Genomic DNA, 17498 nt, shown 5'->3' on the forward strand with positions numbered 1-17498 from the left:
TTGAGGGGTGCTATTTCGCAAAATAAGGGGATTTTAGGGGATTTTTAACTAGTTGACCATTATGTCTGGGGGCTCCCCCCCCCATGCATCCCCTAGATATGCTACTGCTGAAGGACTTAGAAATGGCATTGTATACAACATGGTTTGAGGGGCAGTGAATTCTTCTTGGAGGTGTTGAATGATAGGGTGCATCGGGAGTAGTCCAATTACTGCTTTGCCGAAATGAAGCCATGTTGTATTTGTTTTACTATACCTTGTACAGTATATGTATACCTCCTAAAAAATGTAATGTCTACACCTTAGCCACTTCAATCTGTGAGGGTAAAATTTTACAGTAGTTTTGAGTAGTACATTTTTTCCCTGCCGACGTTTATTTGGCACTTGCAGGGAACTAGCAAAAATTACTGCAATGTGGAATTGACCAAAATTATTACCTAATTAATATTTATGAGGTATAGTAATTGGTATACCCGATTTTATCAAAACAAGTGTGCTCCCCTGGCCCCCCGGCATCCCTCACTGGGAATGGGAATATAACACCAGATATAAATACTAACATTAATTTCATTGTGACCATCGTTTAATTTCTAATTTAATAGTTGGATTTAGACATGTATACCTTTAGTTTCAGGTACGGATCCAGAGTTTTCCCTGACTATTGCACAAATACGGTTCCACGGTGGGTGGGTGGGTTCGTGAGAAAGAGAGCATAATTTGTGGTTGTTTTAGACAGGTGGAGAGAGGGTTTTGGGGGTCCTCCTTGGGAAAGTTTTAGTTTTCTAGGTCTTCGGAAATAAACTGACTTTCCGGCGTTCTGAAAGGTCTACTAATGAATGAATGCACTTCAAATCCATCGCAGGCCACCCACTGGATTTACAGGCTTGGAAAACTAGTTTACTTGTCAAATAATACTGTATTACTGTATATGCTTTATTAATTAGATATTTTCTAAATTTTCCAGTATTGTTCTTGAATTGAGTTTGATTTGAAATGCACATACTATTCCTGTCATCTTTTTTATTCCAATACCATATTAATTTGCAGTCTCCCAGTACTCGGTGGTCATTTTGGACTTTATTAGATCTATGAAATTCGAGCTGTTGAGTGTGTTTTTAAGTTAAAGCTGTAGGTCACATAGGCTACCCACTCCAATAAAGACCTGTTTTTCCATAGCATTCTTTAAAATAATATTTATTTAAAAAGTAATAGTTAAAATAATGGTTTTTTGCTTTAGTGTGACTTTAAAATTACATTATAACATAATTATAATTATGTGCCTTTCAGTAAGGTTTAATGAACTCGCACATTATGTATCCTCTGTTATCATATACATTGCAATATCAATCAAAATACAAAACTCAACAGTGTACGTTATCACAGTATATCTCGACGCCAATTTAATTACAGTCCCTTTTTAATTAATATTTAGAGATGCAAAAAAGTATTGCATTTATGTTACCTACACTTTTGTCTTTGGTTGAGGTAGGTAGCATTTCTGAAAGAAGGGGAGAGTTGAAATTCGCCACACCACCAGGCAACACAATCACTATTTTTTAAAATCTTATACTGACCTTCGCCATGGACAACGGTGCGAAGGTCTTGATCCGCGACTTGAGTTACTAGACCGAATATGCATGGCCTTGTGATTCTATATTTCGATTATGATTTTGTTATCACAAATGATGACCGATCGACTCGCATGATTGTACCATATGTATGTTTGTTTGGAGAACAAATGATTGAACGATTTTGCAATGTATGAATGAATTGTCTTTACATCATACATATACAAACAAGTAATGTAATTTAATTAGTCTTTTATTTATAGGTGCTCATTACCATAATACAATACAAAATAATAGGTAAAAAAAATACAAACAGCACCAAACGTCAAACATTCTTAGGTGGTTTATGCTAATAAAAATAAAACTTCATGTGTTTTGAGCTAATACAACAATAAATTTCAATATGTATTTTAATTACTTTAAAGTAAGCTACTGGCTTTCAATTGAAGATTAGAACGAGAAAATGTTGTCTTCAGCAACTTTACAAAAAAAACAAAAAAAAAAACAAATTTGGTTATACCATGGAAGATTCCTCCATGGTCATCCATCCTAATATTGGAGTAGCATATAACTGATTAAATAGGAGTGTGCCCTGTATTCTTATCTATACCAAAGCATTGTAAATTAACTAATATTTGGGCAGACACAGAATTTCAAATACAGAGGACGGAGGGATATGCTATTCCCACCACTATTATTAGTATAAAATACATTTATTTTTCAATTTACACAAAGTTGATACAATGTCTGGATATACAGTAGGTAACATGGGCTTTAGATTTATGGAAAAAAAATTAGCTTTCTATAGCCTTGAAATAATATGCAATATATGCACGTGTTCACATCAAACTTTGTCTAGCTTAACTGCCTATTAGACTTCTCAAATTCTACATAACCTACGGAAATTTTGCCTAATTACAGACGTACGGAAATAGAATTCATTAGGCCTAGACCCATAAATAAGTCTACACATTGTCTAACGTCCAGAATAAATGATTTTTGCTTCAGGATCTTTGGTTACATTGTCCCTAGACAACCCAGACTCGTCAGATTATGATAAATTATTGTGAAAACAATCCTGTTCACTTTGGGACCGGTTTGCGTGCAATTCCAACAGCTTATTATGCTGAACCTGTAATTTAAGCAACCTATATTTTGCACTCAAGACAAATTATTAGGTGCTACGGAAAGCTTGTATTTACTACGGATATTTGAAGACGTCGTTACTGAAACGCATTTTACTCATTTGAGAAGTCTGAATATCCACGCCAACGCCAGGTTTAGACACCAAAAAATAATTTAATTTCGGCAAGATTTTTTGGGTTTTTTTTTTTATATGACCTCATATAATTAAACAATACCAAATAATAAATATAACAACACAATTACTGTATTATCTTCAATTTTAGAAGCAAATATATAAACATAATAAATATATTTATATCCGATTTTCCTTCTGTTCATCACATCTTATGTTATGAATGTAATCTATCTGTACAAGTTTTTTTTTTCCTTTGAGAATGATTAAGTACTTGTTATACAAAGTATTTTCAACCATCAACTGCACTTTTAATAATTTTATACCTGAATAAATTTTGATAATTTTATACCTGAATAAATAAATATGCCTGACGTAACAGAAGTATAAAAAAATCATTGAAAAAATTCATCTGGATCCAATAAATAATGAAGAAGTAACAACCCAATATAACAAAACCATTTATACAAAACATTGTTTTAATCTTCCGTACAATAATCAATCAATATGAATGAGCTTGCACCCAAGGTGAGTTCTGAAAATTGTAATTATCGGGGAGGTTGTGAATTGGGTGGGTTATAAGGTGGTTATCTGTAAGTTGGTGGGTCATTATATTGGATTGGTGATTTGGTGGAGTAATTAGTCTATGGTATTGTCTATAAAAAAAAAAAAAATTCTACAAGCAGAAAACAGTCTGTTCAATTATATGTGTTGGATTTTCAAAACCAGTATTCAACTATCCCCACACTGCCAGTATATCCAACTATCTCCACCCTACATATCAAAACATTTGCATATTCACATCAACACAAGCTGCTATCATGACATTAATGCAGCACATTAAATTTGGTTACTAGCACTAGTAGATATTTCATTTTATATTTCTCAATTCATTTTTATTGTATCGCAATACCGATAGATGATAGAATATGTTTCTCTATGTTGTTGAGGTGCGAAGCGAAGATCAAATGGGATGGATGATGGGAAAGCTGTTGTAAAAACTCTGTTAGATGAGCCTGAAAAATAAGAAAATATATATTACATTTAACTTGTACAGAGTTGTATTAGCAAGACTACCTTCAACAAGCTCCAGGTTCTCCCTCATTTATATAGTTATAATCCATAAACAAAAACATGACTGGAACTGCATTTGTGAATTGTGATTAATCCATCAAAGTTAAGACCTTTAGTCGTGGTTGGTGCATCGGTTGTGGCTTGGACTCCCAAACTTGAGGTCGAGGGTTCAAAACTCTCGCTGTGCAAGTCGCTTGTGTCCTTGGGCAAATCACTTTATCTACGGTTGTCTCTCTCCACTCAGGAGTACAAGTGGGTACCTGGTAGGTTCAAACACAGCCTGCGCTGAATACAGCTGCAACATTATGGAATTCCCCAATGGGGCTTGAGTGTGTGTTCTATATGTGCTTGATCCAGTGATCCGGGGGTAATGTTCAAGCGCCTCGAGGTTGTGTCAACGTGAGGCGCTATATAAATCCAGAATTATTATTATTATTATTTATTATTATTTATTGTTCCTACACTTAGAATTGGGGTATGGGGGTCATTAGGACCTTAGTGGAGTAACATCCCTATTCATGATGTAGAGTTCCAATTAGAATAACTTTATATATTTTGTATATTATATATGTTTCAATGTATTCTTTTTAAACGACTATAGTTACCTGTCTTTTGTAGCAATAAAATAAAAAATATACAAGAAGCATCTTTACCTGGATGTCTATTTGAAAGACTGGATCTTGCAGGGCATCTGGGTCATCCTCTTCTTCATCATCTACATCCTCCCCAAAATCATAACCTTCAAAGACAGGGACAGTACTAATATTATGCAAGAGGTTGTGCGATGCATTTTACAAAGACAAAATAAAAGAGGATTTATTATATTTATATCTATAATTTAAAACTAAATATAATTAATGAAAAAAATTAATTGAAAATATCTGAATATGGGGAAGTAGATTCCTGATGTTATGTTTAAGACCTTACCCCGAAACCCAGACTCAGAAATACCGGGATGGTGACCGGCGGGGGATAGTTTTTCACCATAATTAGGGCTTAATGTAAAGTGCCTAGAGGGATCTACAATCCACAAGATGATGATGATGATAATGATGCATTTAACTGTTGCTGGTAAGCTGTTCCATATATTTGCAGCTGCAACACGAAATGATCTCTGATCCTTACTAAATTCTGGCCCTATGCTCTTGAAGCATGTTTTAGGACAATGGTCATAGGCCTCTACAAGATGGTTTATAAAGATGCTACATAAATGCAGTAATACAGTATTATATTAGTAGTAGAGTAGTAGCAGTAGTAGTTATAGCAGTAGTGTTAGCATTGTTAATGGTAGGAGCATTATCATTTCAAACAATTCGGTTTTTATACATGACTTGCTTACCCATAAACGATGAGGATGGAACGTAATCAGCTAATTGGTTTGCTAGTGCCAGATCATTGACGTTGTCCTCCTCATCATCTTCATCCTCGTCATCATCCCAACCATCTTCCTGCAACATGTCAAAAAAAAATTAAAAATCAGTCACGGCTATTAATTTATGAATTACTCGCTCGCATCTATTTTAATTTTATTTTTTATTTATTCATTTGGCAACATTACAGGTTTTGATTTGTGTACATAATCTTAATAGTTACTAGTGTTTAATACAGTGACAGCATCAGCAGTGAGTTCTGGAGGCAATATCTCCCCTGGGACAAGCATAGACCCCACACCCATTCCCCGTTGGCCAAATTGAGATCATCAGACTAGAAATTTTAATTTCCCAAATCAACTGAAGTTATTGTAACTGCAGTTCATAATATTGTGGTCTGATATCATAACTGTTATATTCCTAGAGCATAAAATCTCTTCCCCTACTACGGAACCCTGATGAGAAGCCAGAGGCGGCACAATTCTTTGGACGTCTTTACCAGACTTACAGATTTACCACTGATTGAACTAAGGAAAACTATCATAGATAAAAATAAAAAAAAGCAAGAACATTATTAACTTTAATATTATTATTTTCCTACCTCTTCTACATCCTCTCCGCCAGCAGATGCTTGGCGTGATATATTTGCTTCCATCACATTTGACAATTCATTAACTAAGATCTTGTAGATTTTCACTTGGATTGGAATTATTGTCCACTCATCAGGCGCTGACATAATAAAAAAAATATATAATTAGTAACTCATTCAATGGAGTAACTAGAAAATTTGGTCTTTGCCCTTACGTACGTTACATGTGGCAGCAATAGAGTAATGCCACCGCTGGTAGTGATTTGAGCAGAGTGTATGGACTGTTTAATATACACATGGCCATTGTTACACGGCCAAAAGCTTAAATTACTATTTTGAAAGATTATGTGCTATAACCTGAGAGAATTTCAGAGAGAACTGTTGGATAGAATAAAACCAGCAACACAACTCCATGGTTCAGCACACACACAGTTGCTATCAGTTTTAAACTACCATAGTAATGTTGCTCTCTAGCGTAATATGTTACATTTACTCTATTTAAATTGTTTTAGTTATTCATACAATTTTCAGACATTGGTTGCATTTGGGAAGTTCTTACCTATTGCAGCTTTGGATCTTGTTCTGATTCCTTCGTGTTTAAATATTTCATCGCCTTTCACTACAATACCATCAAGCCTGATATCATTGGTGTTGATGAAGTGTTTAAGAAGCTCACTTAGGGCTGTGATACTGTGGGAAAAAATCAATTTCATATAGTGACACATATTAAGTTCTCCTAATGAAAACTCATATTAATCCTTTTTTTTTAAATTTCAACATTCTGAGGTGTACATCCCTATGATAGGATGGATTAATAGGAATTTGGCCCCTTCTGGGTATTATCATTCACAATTAGAATAAAATTGTAGTGAAACACATTACATAAGTCTTGTTTAATAAAGTCAATTTCAGGAAGCATTTTGCAAGACCCAGCCCATGTCAAAGGCCAAATGCCAATATGAATAGTACCTTTTAATATTTATCATATTAAGTTTGCAAGAATGACAATAGAAAATTTTTTATTATCTTATATAAACTTAATAAAAAATTAGTAAAATTTACTTACCTGACCTTGCATTCATAAGCACCATAGAAATTATGTTGCCGGGCAGCCCACTCTGTAAGGACAAACTCAAGAGCCGTGTTACCGGTGGGGCCAGGTACTTGGTAGAGGAAGTCAAGCACTGCGTCCATTTGAGAATGCATCAGATGGGCGAATACCATTACTAACGACTAATGAAATTAATAGCAAAACTTTTTATGGCTTGAGAACTGATGTACAAAGCTTGTCAGAGAAGGCTATTTGAAAAGTCGTACACTGTTTTTTTTTAATTGTATTTCTTTGATACAAACAATATTAAAGTCATTGACTATTTTGGCTAAAATATGTCAGTAAAAATGAATAATGAGCTCTTTTTGTCAGCTAAAATATGTTAAGCTTTCTTTAATTCTATACAAGTACCGGTATCATGTCGGTAAATTCATTGACAATATAAACATGAAGGTACAAAAGATAATATTTAGCAGCTCATGGCTTCAAAAGTGATCATTTGTGTACTGCTTACGTAATTTGAAATCCCTCAATTTAAACTAAAGGGATGGCAGATGAAATAGTATTGTCTTACTTGAACAACGCTTAATGTTTCAGCTTGTTGCATCTTACTTAAAACTGCTTTCAATATCGCTGATAAATCATCACCAAGCCCTCGTCCAACTTTTGAGATTAAAATAGCGACCAGACGACCTACAAAAGCTGCCGTAAACTCCGACGTTTGAGGATTTAATAACTTAGAAACACATTTGGTGATGTAGGAGATACCGTCGTTGCCAGCGGGGTCATGCCACTCCCTAATCTGGTTCAATCCTACGGACACGTATGCTCGTAGACATTCTCCACCACTCTGTAAAGAATACAACGCTTAAGGTTTTTATTAATCTGTATAAAAGTAACCAATAAGAAGCTAGAACAAAATCATGTGATCCATTGCAAACAAGCTAATGTTTGCAAAGTTCCTGGATAGTGAAATAGTCACTATATTTGGCAAACCTGGAACACTATTAGTAGGCCTACTTTCACGAGAAATCAGGGAATGAAGACACGGAAACCTAACCACCAACGTTTGATAATGTGAAACACTTAGAGGCCTTCTTGGCAAAGAGAGCCATGCAAGTCTAACATATTATTATTGTTTTAATATATTACTAACCTGCATTACAGCGTTATCGTCTGACCTCAACATACACTGAGCAGCAGCTGGGAATGCAATGTTCACATGTTCGTTTGACAGTGGAGCGCCACTACTCCTTACAACAGTGCAAAGTATATCTAATGCAGGCTATAAAAAAAACAAGAAAAAATTTCTTAGCATATAATTAAATTCTGCATTATTATTATTATTATTATTATCAATATGCTGATTTTATATTGAAAATGCATAAATGGCAAAATAAATTAAGTACTTACAGATTGTATCCCCATTGGTAACTTTTCTGGGTCTCCATTTAGAACACTAATAATCGTTGGAATCAATCTCTTTTCCAGTGCCAGCTTTGAGCCTGGATTCGCCGCCAGCTCTTTGAAGATATCTTCAACATAGGAAGCCATTATTGGGTCTATACAAAGGAAATGCATTAAAAAAGGATTAGATATTTAGATACGCTAGGATCATATACATTTTAACTGATTTTTAATATATTTTAATCCCGATCGGACTATCAAATTTTATTGGACAAAAACATGTGACATGCCTAAATATGGTCATGATGACATCACATGACCATATATAGGCTCATCATGACCATATATAGGCATATTATGACTATATATAGCAGTTTTTTGTCATGTAAAATTTTGATATTCTTAACAGGACTTTAGGCATTTGAGATAATTATGTATTCTGATTTTATAACAACGGTTTTCTCCATAGAATTTTGTATACTTTGCTTCACTGTTGATATGTTTCATTTCACAGTTGTAACATATAGTGATTTAGATTTTACTTGGTAAGCCCTGTGTGGCACCATAATCAAACAGTCTATAGGTTTGTCTTTATTTATTTCCTTTATACAAATCAACAATAAAGTAGGTATAAGATAGTTTCAAATGGCATTGATTTAATTAAGTGCAATAGGCTTAATTCTGATCAAATCCCTCACTAAGCTGGCTCAACAACAATTGCTGCAGATCAGTAAATGATTTTATGTCAGTCCCCTAACTTTTCACTTAAATTTATGTGCTAAATTTGTTTACACTTTGGTTTATGGTACAAACCTTGACTAAATTTAAGGAACAAAGCTATTGCAAGTGGGGCTATCTGCTTCTCACATGATGCTGTGAATTCTGGATCAATCTGCAAAAGTTATAAAGAATAAAGTAATATAAGATGATGTAGTATTTCAATCTGGGTAATAGCATGGCAGGATTGGATTGGTTGCAGATGTCATATTGCCTTGGATTGATTGCAGATGTCATTCTGCCTGGGATTGGTTGCAGATGATGTCATCCAGCCTGGGATTGGTTGCAGATGATGTCATCCTGCCTGGGATTTGTTGCAGATGATGCCATCCTGCCTGGGATTAATTGCAAATGATGTCATCCTGCCTGGGACTGGTTGCAGATGATGTCATCCTGCCTGGAATTGGGTGCAGATGATGCCATCCTGCCTGGAACTGGTTGCAGATGATGCCATCTTGCCTGTGATTAGTAATTTGATAGTTTGGATAGGGCTCAATATGTACAGCAGTCAAAGGAACTACTTACTGTTATTGCAATACTAATGGTCTCCATGACCAGAGCGAGGACGTCGGAAGAACTCTGTTTGGCTAATTCAATTAATTCCGCCATAATGTTCGGTAAAAACGGTACCAATACTTGGCTGTTGTTGGAAGATTTCAGATGGTCACAGTAGCCATGAATTGCACGCACCGCTGATATTCGCACGGACGGAGGTTGTGATGCGCCAAGACCTAATGTTGTTGCTTCTAGGAAACTGATAATTGATGGGGATTATTTTAATATGAAAATAACATCTGATGAAAGCAGTCATAATAATGTCTAATAAGTACTTTATTAATGTTCACTCATTCTTGCCAGAATTATATTTTTTTAAATATAGACTTTAAGAGAAAATTTGTCTGTATTGTCTATTGGTGCTCCTTAATGTTTTTAATGCAAGTTTCCAGTTTCCTTTAACTGACGGATTAATGATTTTTCTTTGACATTGACTTTACTCAATGTGTTCAATTCCTTTCTGTAGTTGTTTTATATCATTACCGATTAGTTACTTTTATCCATGTTGTGTTTGGTTTTTCTTTTATTATATGTTCCCTTCCATCTTTTCTTCTTTAATTGTTCCTATATATCTTTTATTACATATGTTTCCATGACTTCTTACTGACATTGAGTTAAAACAAAAGCTCTAGTTCAGAATTACCTTTGGACTAACTTTGGTGTCATAGCTAACGTAAACCTACTGGCGGCCCATAGCGCCCGACCCAATAGAAATGGTGACACTAGGAAATGAGACAAAACAAAATATGACAAAATGCATATTTAACCTACATTATAACTACATTATTATGAATCTAAATCATAATTTCCATTATTCAAACAAGTTATGAAATAAAAATGTTATTACATTAATAATTAATATTTTGTTATATATTTATAGATTTACTCAGATAAAATAACAGGAATTAGGATGATTAAATATTATAGTAGTGCTATCAATATTAACATCAGTATACAAATTTATATAAATGTTGTTACCTGGATAATTAAGGTCTGCTAACACCACTGATGTGAGAAATGTTTCCATGTCAAATTGCAGTTTACCACTTGCTACCTTATCACAGATCAGACTTTTTACACTACCGAGGGCCAGCAAACATGACTCATGGATCTTCCACCTTCAGAAAACAACAGAGGGAGCAAGCATAGTTATAAGAATATCAAAACAGCAATGAGGAGGGGGTAAGAGTAACAAATGTAATGTTTAGGAGGCTTAAAACAAGTTATCAAAACAAACTATTTCTCTTTGGGTGATATTCATATAACAATGACAATTATCCTTCTACAAATGTTAAAAATATAATAATCCTGAGTTCATGACTTGTGACTGGCTACTGGACAGCTTGGTAACACTTTAGAATACTGGTTCACATTGCTTTGTGTCTTTAGCTAAAACAATTTATGGGTACCTGGTCAGATGTGGATTATTCTGGAATTAAATTGGTCGAGTTGAATGCTGTTAACGGCTAGTGGAATAAATTATCGGCAATATATTGCTGGGTTGTTATTATATTGCAATGCCACATTAAAGTAGCTTCAAGTTAAATTTTTGTGTGAAAAAATGGATTAAAAATAATAATTTTTTTTTTACCAATAACCATTGCCATTTTCCTTAGCAACCTGGGCCTCTTGGAAGTGTCTTGTTACTGCTGACACTAACCCAAGGCTACTGTCTGTCTGGAATTCAGCTGCAAGTTGCTGTAAAAATTAGGACCATATAAATTATAATTATATGAGAGTAAAGCATATTGTTATACATACATTATTTTTTTAACATTGTGCATCAAAGGTAATAGATGACAGAGCTTAACCAAAAAACATAATGAAACAACAGTCCCTTGACGGCACCCTTGGTTACGAAGGGTATTGCCGTGGGGTTAAGGCCTCCGCAAAACTTTACAGAACCTAATGTACAGAGATGACATCGCAATTAATATGATCACTCTCAAGTTTGTTTGTTTCCTGTAAGTTTTACCACACCATCAAATAGTCCTCAGCTCATAGGTGGGTGGACGTTTCATCAGTTTTAATGCAAATTTTGTGAAGAGATTAATCTTCTCCTATATAAGTTCTTTGCTGTGCATGCAAAATTTATTATTCACTTATTACTATTTATTATTTTGATTAAATAAAAATTTCCTTCTCTTTTTTTATAAAACAAGTAGAAACTAATCACTTCAACAGTTAATATATTGTTTCAGACATAAAGTTTATATAAGTCATTCATACAACCTCACCAGTAGTAGATCTTGGGCTGATATCCGAACGCTGTAGGAAAACGTTTCATCATCTTCATCCTCCACAAACTGGTTAGGATTGTTGGACCAAACTGTAACCTGATAGAATATAAAAAAGGCCAACAACCAAAATGTTATTTACTTTAAAGTTATATACTGAGTTAAGATAGGAAAATAAATATAGAAATAATTATATAAATTTGGTAATTAAAGTAGTCCTGGTAGGGAAATTTTCAATTAAAATTCCATGATGGACCATGAGTTAATGAATATCAAACTTTGTGGACTCGCCAAAATTGCAATGGCAATGCTTCACAAACCCTCCAATTGGCCTTACCTGTTCTTCTGTTATTTGCATATACAGTACGATGTAGTAAAACAATTGATCCACACTCTTCTTGATGGTGCTACGGAATTTCGGTGTTTCTACCATGCCGTTGATGAAATCAAACACGCTGAACACCAAGTTCTCAAATCCTAACACTTCGCCTAAAATAATTGAAAAGCAAATTTACAAAAACTCTACAAAAGGAATATAGTATCAATTATACAATATTCATTTATAAATATTATGAAACATAGAAATAAGCCATATTTTTACTTTTGAGGCTATGTGGGTTTTATAGCAAGTTTTGACATTGTTATGCATATAGCTTAATGGTGTCACACTGAATTAAGATCTTTTCTAAATCAAAATCAAATCGTTAATTCTTGGTGGGCATAATGGATTTCTTTGGTTTGATACTCACCAAGGAAAGTCCTGGACATATATCCAGTCCTTCTGGTGGTGAATTGTGCAGTAAACAAGAAGATGATTCCCTAATCTTTAACAAAGAGTGTACTGCATTCTTTAACATGCACACGAGTCATTTTGCACACATGACTAACGGCTTAAACGTCTCACCCGAAAGATGGTCGCCTTTGAAACCAAAACCAAAAGATCTCCACGGTTCAGAGCATATACAGTGGCTACCACCAGCTGACTGAGCTAAGCTGCTCTAGCAGCAGATTATAATGAATCAACTCTACAAAGATTGATGCAATCAAACACCTTACCGTCTGAATCTATTGGGTTGTCTGCATCCTCTGTTCCGTTTACGACTGTTGTGATGTACACCGCAGCACTCTCTGTTAGCGTCTTCCAAATCGGGGGCAGAATTTGGGGCATGAATTTACTCATTTGTTTAGGGTAGTTCTTAATTAGTGTCGTTAAAGCCTATGAAAATAAAATAAATGTGTAGAATTAATGTGTAGAATTAAGTAATAACAACCAAATAAACTGGATTAAATGGCAAGTATACAGAGTTTAACCAAGATTGAGTTTCAAAAATGGAATATGAACACTTTTTACTAGTTTTCTAAATATGCCATGCTGTCTCAGGCATAAGCCCACCCTCTCAAAAAATGGGCTTAGACATGAGAACATAAACATGCAAATAATTTGTAGGATGCAGTAAAAGATCATGTTGAAATCATTGTGGATCTGAGGACTACTTTGGCATATTGTCAGGATGAGTAAATCTTTACCTTAATAACTTCCATCTTCAGTCCACTATCGGATATTGGACCATCAGGTGTATTAAGAGCTTGTATGAAAGCCTCCACAAAACCTGGCAGTAACGGATACACAAGTTTTGCTGCTAGACCCTGAAAAAAGGAGCACAAATTATTGTTAATGAGGGTGTTCCGAGTAACTGATAATTGTAACATCCCCACATTCGACAGTTCTCACCCAAATGGCTGGTAGAATATCATACGCCTGTCAGTTGAAACCTTTAGATGATGCTTATCAAGCAGTACAATCTTGGCATACGTCATCTGCTTCACAAGTAAATTTAATATCGTAATAAGAACAAAATCAATGATCATTTGACCACCGTTTGTCTAAAAATCTTGATGTGTTACCTTAACAACCTCGTTAACACTGAATATAAGCAATGCACAAGTATTGAATATCTCAACAGCCCGCCCTCTAGTTCTGATGCTGTAGAGCTCTGCGTTGGTAAATATTCGGTACATTTCTGGCATAATGACTGGCGCTACATTTGGCATCTGCATATCTGTTACCTCACGGGTGAATTCTAAAAGAGAAGACATAAAAATTGGTTCAAGAAAGAAAATTCCTTACAAAAAAAAAACAACAAATTAACAAATGAACAAAAAAAAAAACAAACTATATTTACAAATTCACTGAATTTACATTCAATTTTGGCAACTGACTTTAATTGTTTGTAACTACTGACCTGTAAGTACTCGCATGGCACCGTGGACGGCATTAGCATCACCACTTGTAATCAAGTGCATGAGCTGATCAAAGAGACCCGGCCATGCTTCTGGCCAATCCCAGTGTGCAATCGCTGAAATGGCATAGGCTATGCTTGAGCGCACTTTACTTATGGATTCATGTAAACCAGCCGGAAGCATTCGTCGTATATCAGCTTTCGCCTTAATGGAGAAAAAAAAAAAAAAAGAATGAAAAATCTTACAAAAAAAATTAATGAGCAAACACAACTTTCAACAAGTGTATACCTGCCAACTCTCACACATATTGTAATGCGTGAATCTCACACATGAGCATCTACTTCTTACATCTCACGACTAAGTTGTATTATCTCGGGCAACATAAAAATTTTGTAAAAGACAAAGTGTATAGGCCGATTATAAACTATTCGCCATTAAAATGTGAATACAGGTCATATAACATGACAGGTCATATATAACATCTTTCAATGAAGCTATGCCAACCGACGACTGTAATCAGTTACTCCATTACAATTTTTAAAATAGGGGGCGCTATATTTCGTGATTTTTGCATAGAGGCCGCTATAGACAAATTGTATTTTTTATTTTTTTGTCTCCTGTCGTGCATCAAATGCCAGCAAAGTTGGCAGGTATACAAGTGGTAGATTTTATGTTAACTATTATGTTAATCAGTTCAGATTATTGGCGATTATGCAGTGCCAATGATTATGCGAGTACTGGTATATTCTTTATTAAGGCTGTCTCTTATACACATCTAGATGTGTATAAGAGACAGCTCGTTAACACTGAATATAAGCAATGCACAAGTATTGAATATCTCAACAGCCCGCCCTCTAGTTCTGATGCTGTAGAGCTCTGCGTTGGTAAATATTCGGTACATTTCTGGCATAATGACTGGCGCTACATTTGGCATCTGCATATCTGTTACCTCACGGGTGAATTCTAAAAAAGAGAAGACATAAAAATTGGTTCAAGAAAGAAAACTCCTTACAAAAAAAACCAACAAATTAACAAATAAACAAAAAAAAAAAAACCAACTATATTTAAAAAGTCACTGAATTTACATTCAATTTTGGCAACTGACTTTTAATTGTTTGTAACTACTGACCTGTAAGTACTCGCATGGCACCGTGGACGGCATTAGCATCACCACTTGTGATCAAGTGCATGAGCTGATCAAAGAGACCCGGCCATGCTTCTGGCCAATCCCAGTGTGCAATCGCTGAAATGGCATAGGCTATGCTTGAGCGCACTTTACTTATGGATTCATGTAAACCAGCCGGAAGCATTCGTCGTATATCAGCTTTCGCCTTAATGGAGAAAAAAAAAAACAAATGAAAAAAATTAATGAGCAAACACAACTTTCAACAAGTGTATACCTGCCAACTCTCACACATATTGTAATGCGCGAGTCTCACGCATGAGCATCTACTTCTTACATGTCACGACTAAGTTGTATTATCTCGAGCAACATTTTGTAAAAGACAAAATGTATAGGCCGATTATAAACTATTCGCCATTAAAATGTGAATACAGGTCATATAAACATCTTTTAATGAAGCTATGCCAACCGACGACTGTAATCAGTTACTCCATTACAATTTTTTAAATAGTAAAATAAGGGGCGCTATATTTCATGATTTTTGCATAGAGGCCGCTATAGACAAATTGTATTTTTTATTTTTTTGTCTCCTGTCGTGCATCAAATGCCAGCAAAGTTGGCAGGTATACAAGTGGTAGATTTTATGTTAACTACTATACATAATTATTAAGATTTCTAATCAGTTCAGTTTGTTGGCGATTATGCAGTGCCAATGATTATGAGTACTGGTATATTCTTTATTAAGGTTCTGTCTTTTGTATACAGTATTTTACAAAAATTGGGTTTATTGTGTTCTGCATGCTTTCTTGTTAATGTCATGCTTGTTTTAGAATAAATGTAGCCTGTTATCATATTTCAAATTTACAAGTTCAGTTGAGGTACAACTGACACAAAGTAACAAGAAAAAGAAATTATCTTGTAGAAAATACAATGTTTCTTTCTTTTTTTTTCTTTTTTTTATCAGTCTGGGAATATCATTGTATGCAGTGGTCACATACATGATCAACATCTTAACATTATATCTAAAGGATGTGTTATACAATTCAATACCTGAGAATCTAAATTGTTTTTTGAAAATGAAAGTCAAATTGTGCGTTATACTCACAGCTTCTGTAGCCTCAGGTGGTCGAAACTTGTCAGCATGCTGCGACCAATGGCATTCCACATACTGTTTCAATATTACTGATGCCAACTGTAATACATGACAATTGGTTATTCATTTTACACTTTATGAATTGTTAACAAATTTAATCTCAAGATAATAAATTTTTATAATTTCCTCACCTGTCTGATAGCAAGAGCCCCCTTTGGGTCAAGAGTTAGTTCAGCAAGATGTACTCCAAATTCTGGGGAAAATATACAATTCAATAAAATATAATATATAATATAAAATAAATATAATAATAATATATAATTTATTGTGATATAAGGAGAGTGTGTGCTGGGAGGGGTAGTGTGTTTGCGGGGAGGGGTAGTGTGTTTGCGGGGAGGGGTGGGGTCAACTTTTCCTTCAACATCCATAATTTTCCAATAGGCCAAGGCCAATACCTACCGAGTGTCGGAAACACCACTGACGCCCAGTTGTTTTATTCCACCTCCTTACCCAACATACTTTAATACTAATTTAGTAATAGGATAGTAGTAGGAATGGGCTTCATGGCCTAGCCTAGGTAGCACTTACCTTATCTTAAATAAATAATAATATATATTCATGCAATTTACTCATAAATATACAGAAAACAAGTTACAACCCATGCCTACTGTCTGTGTTGACTGCTCCCCTACCTAGTACTACTAGCCTAGCCCTACTGCATCGCATTATTATAGTATACGTATTAACAATATTGTTTCTTATTCTTAGTCCTCCAGTTGGTTGGTTCTTCTTTGGTGTAGGCCTACATGTACGATGTAGATAGTGATGATACACCTAGAGTGTCCCGAGTACAATTTCTTAGTTAATGTATTATAGTAGTAGTAGCAATAGCAGAGCAGGTAGGCTAGTGTGTTTTGATTGGATGATGTAGGCCTGGCCTGAGTGAGCGAACACACAGGGAAGACTACGTTCGTTTGAGATACTTACCCTCAGTAACCTCAAGCAGTTTTATCTGTTCTTCACCTTGGATACGAATAAGATGTTCTGGGGACAAAATAGCATGTAAACTTTCTATAATATGGTCACAGATCGAGCGAGTTACATCTCCGCATGCAGCCATGATGAATCATGAATTATACTTGAGGCAGATGGCGCGAA

At 35.0% G+C, this 17498-nt stretch overlaps 1 protein-coding gene across 1 annotated transcript; it reads right to left on the bottom strand.

Annotated features, from left to right (window-relative positions):
• Positions 1–1801: 1801 nt before the first annotated feature.
• On the bottom strand, positions 1802–17497 carry LOC117105763 (importin-9-like). Its single transcript, XM_033247041.1, has 23 exons — positions 17328–17497; positions 16532–16593; positions 16353–16439; positions 15254–15455; positions 13789–13964; positions 13411–13530; positions 12940–13099; positions 12221–12372; positions 11884–11982; positions 11238–11344; positions 10625–10764; positions 10290–10368; positions 9617–9845; positions 9128–9206; positions 8321–8469; positions 8064–8192; positions 7482–7757; positions 6923–7089; positions 6416–6546; positions 5869–5996; positions 5237–5345; positions 4551–4636; positions 1802–3839 (listed from the first exon to the last, which is right to left on the bottom strand). Exons 1-23 carry the CDS (start codon positions 17458–17460, stop codon positions 3720–3722), a joined length of 3120 nt encoding a protein of 1039 aa, XP_033102932.1. The 5' UTR covers positions 17461–17497; the 3' UTR covers positions 1802–3719.
• Position 17498: the final 1 nt, after the last annotated feature.

This window comes from Anneissia japonica, unplaced genomic scaffold (assembly GCF_011630105.1).
Source record: "Anneissia japonica isolate Jap-2015-1 unplaced genomic scaffold, ASM1163010v1 scaffold640_len1575945_cov177, whole genome shotgun sequence".
NCBI classification, from domain to species: domain Eukaryota; kingdom Metazoa; phylum Echinodermata; class Crinoidea; order Comatulida; family Comatulidae; genus Anneissia; species Anneissia japonica.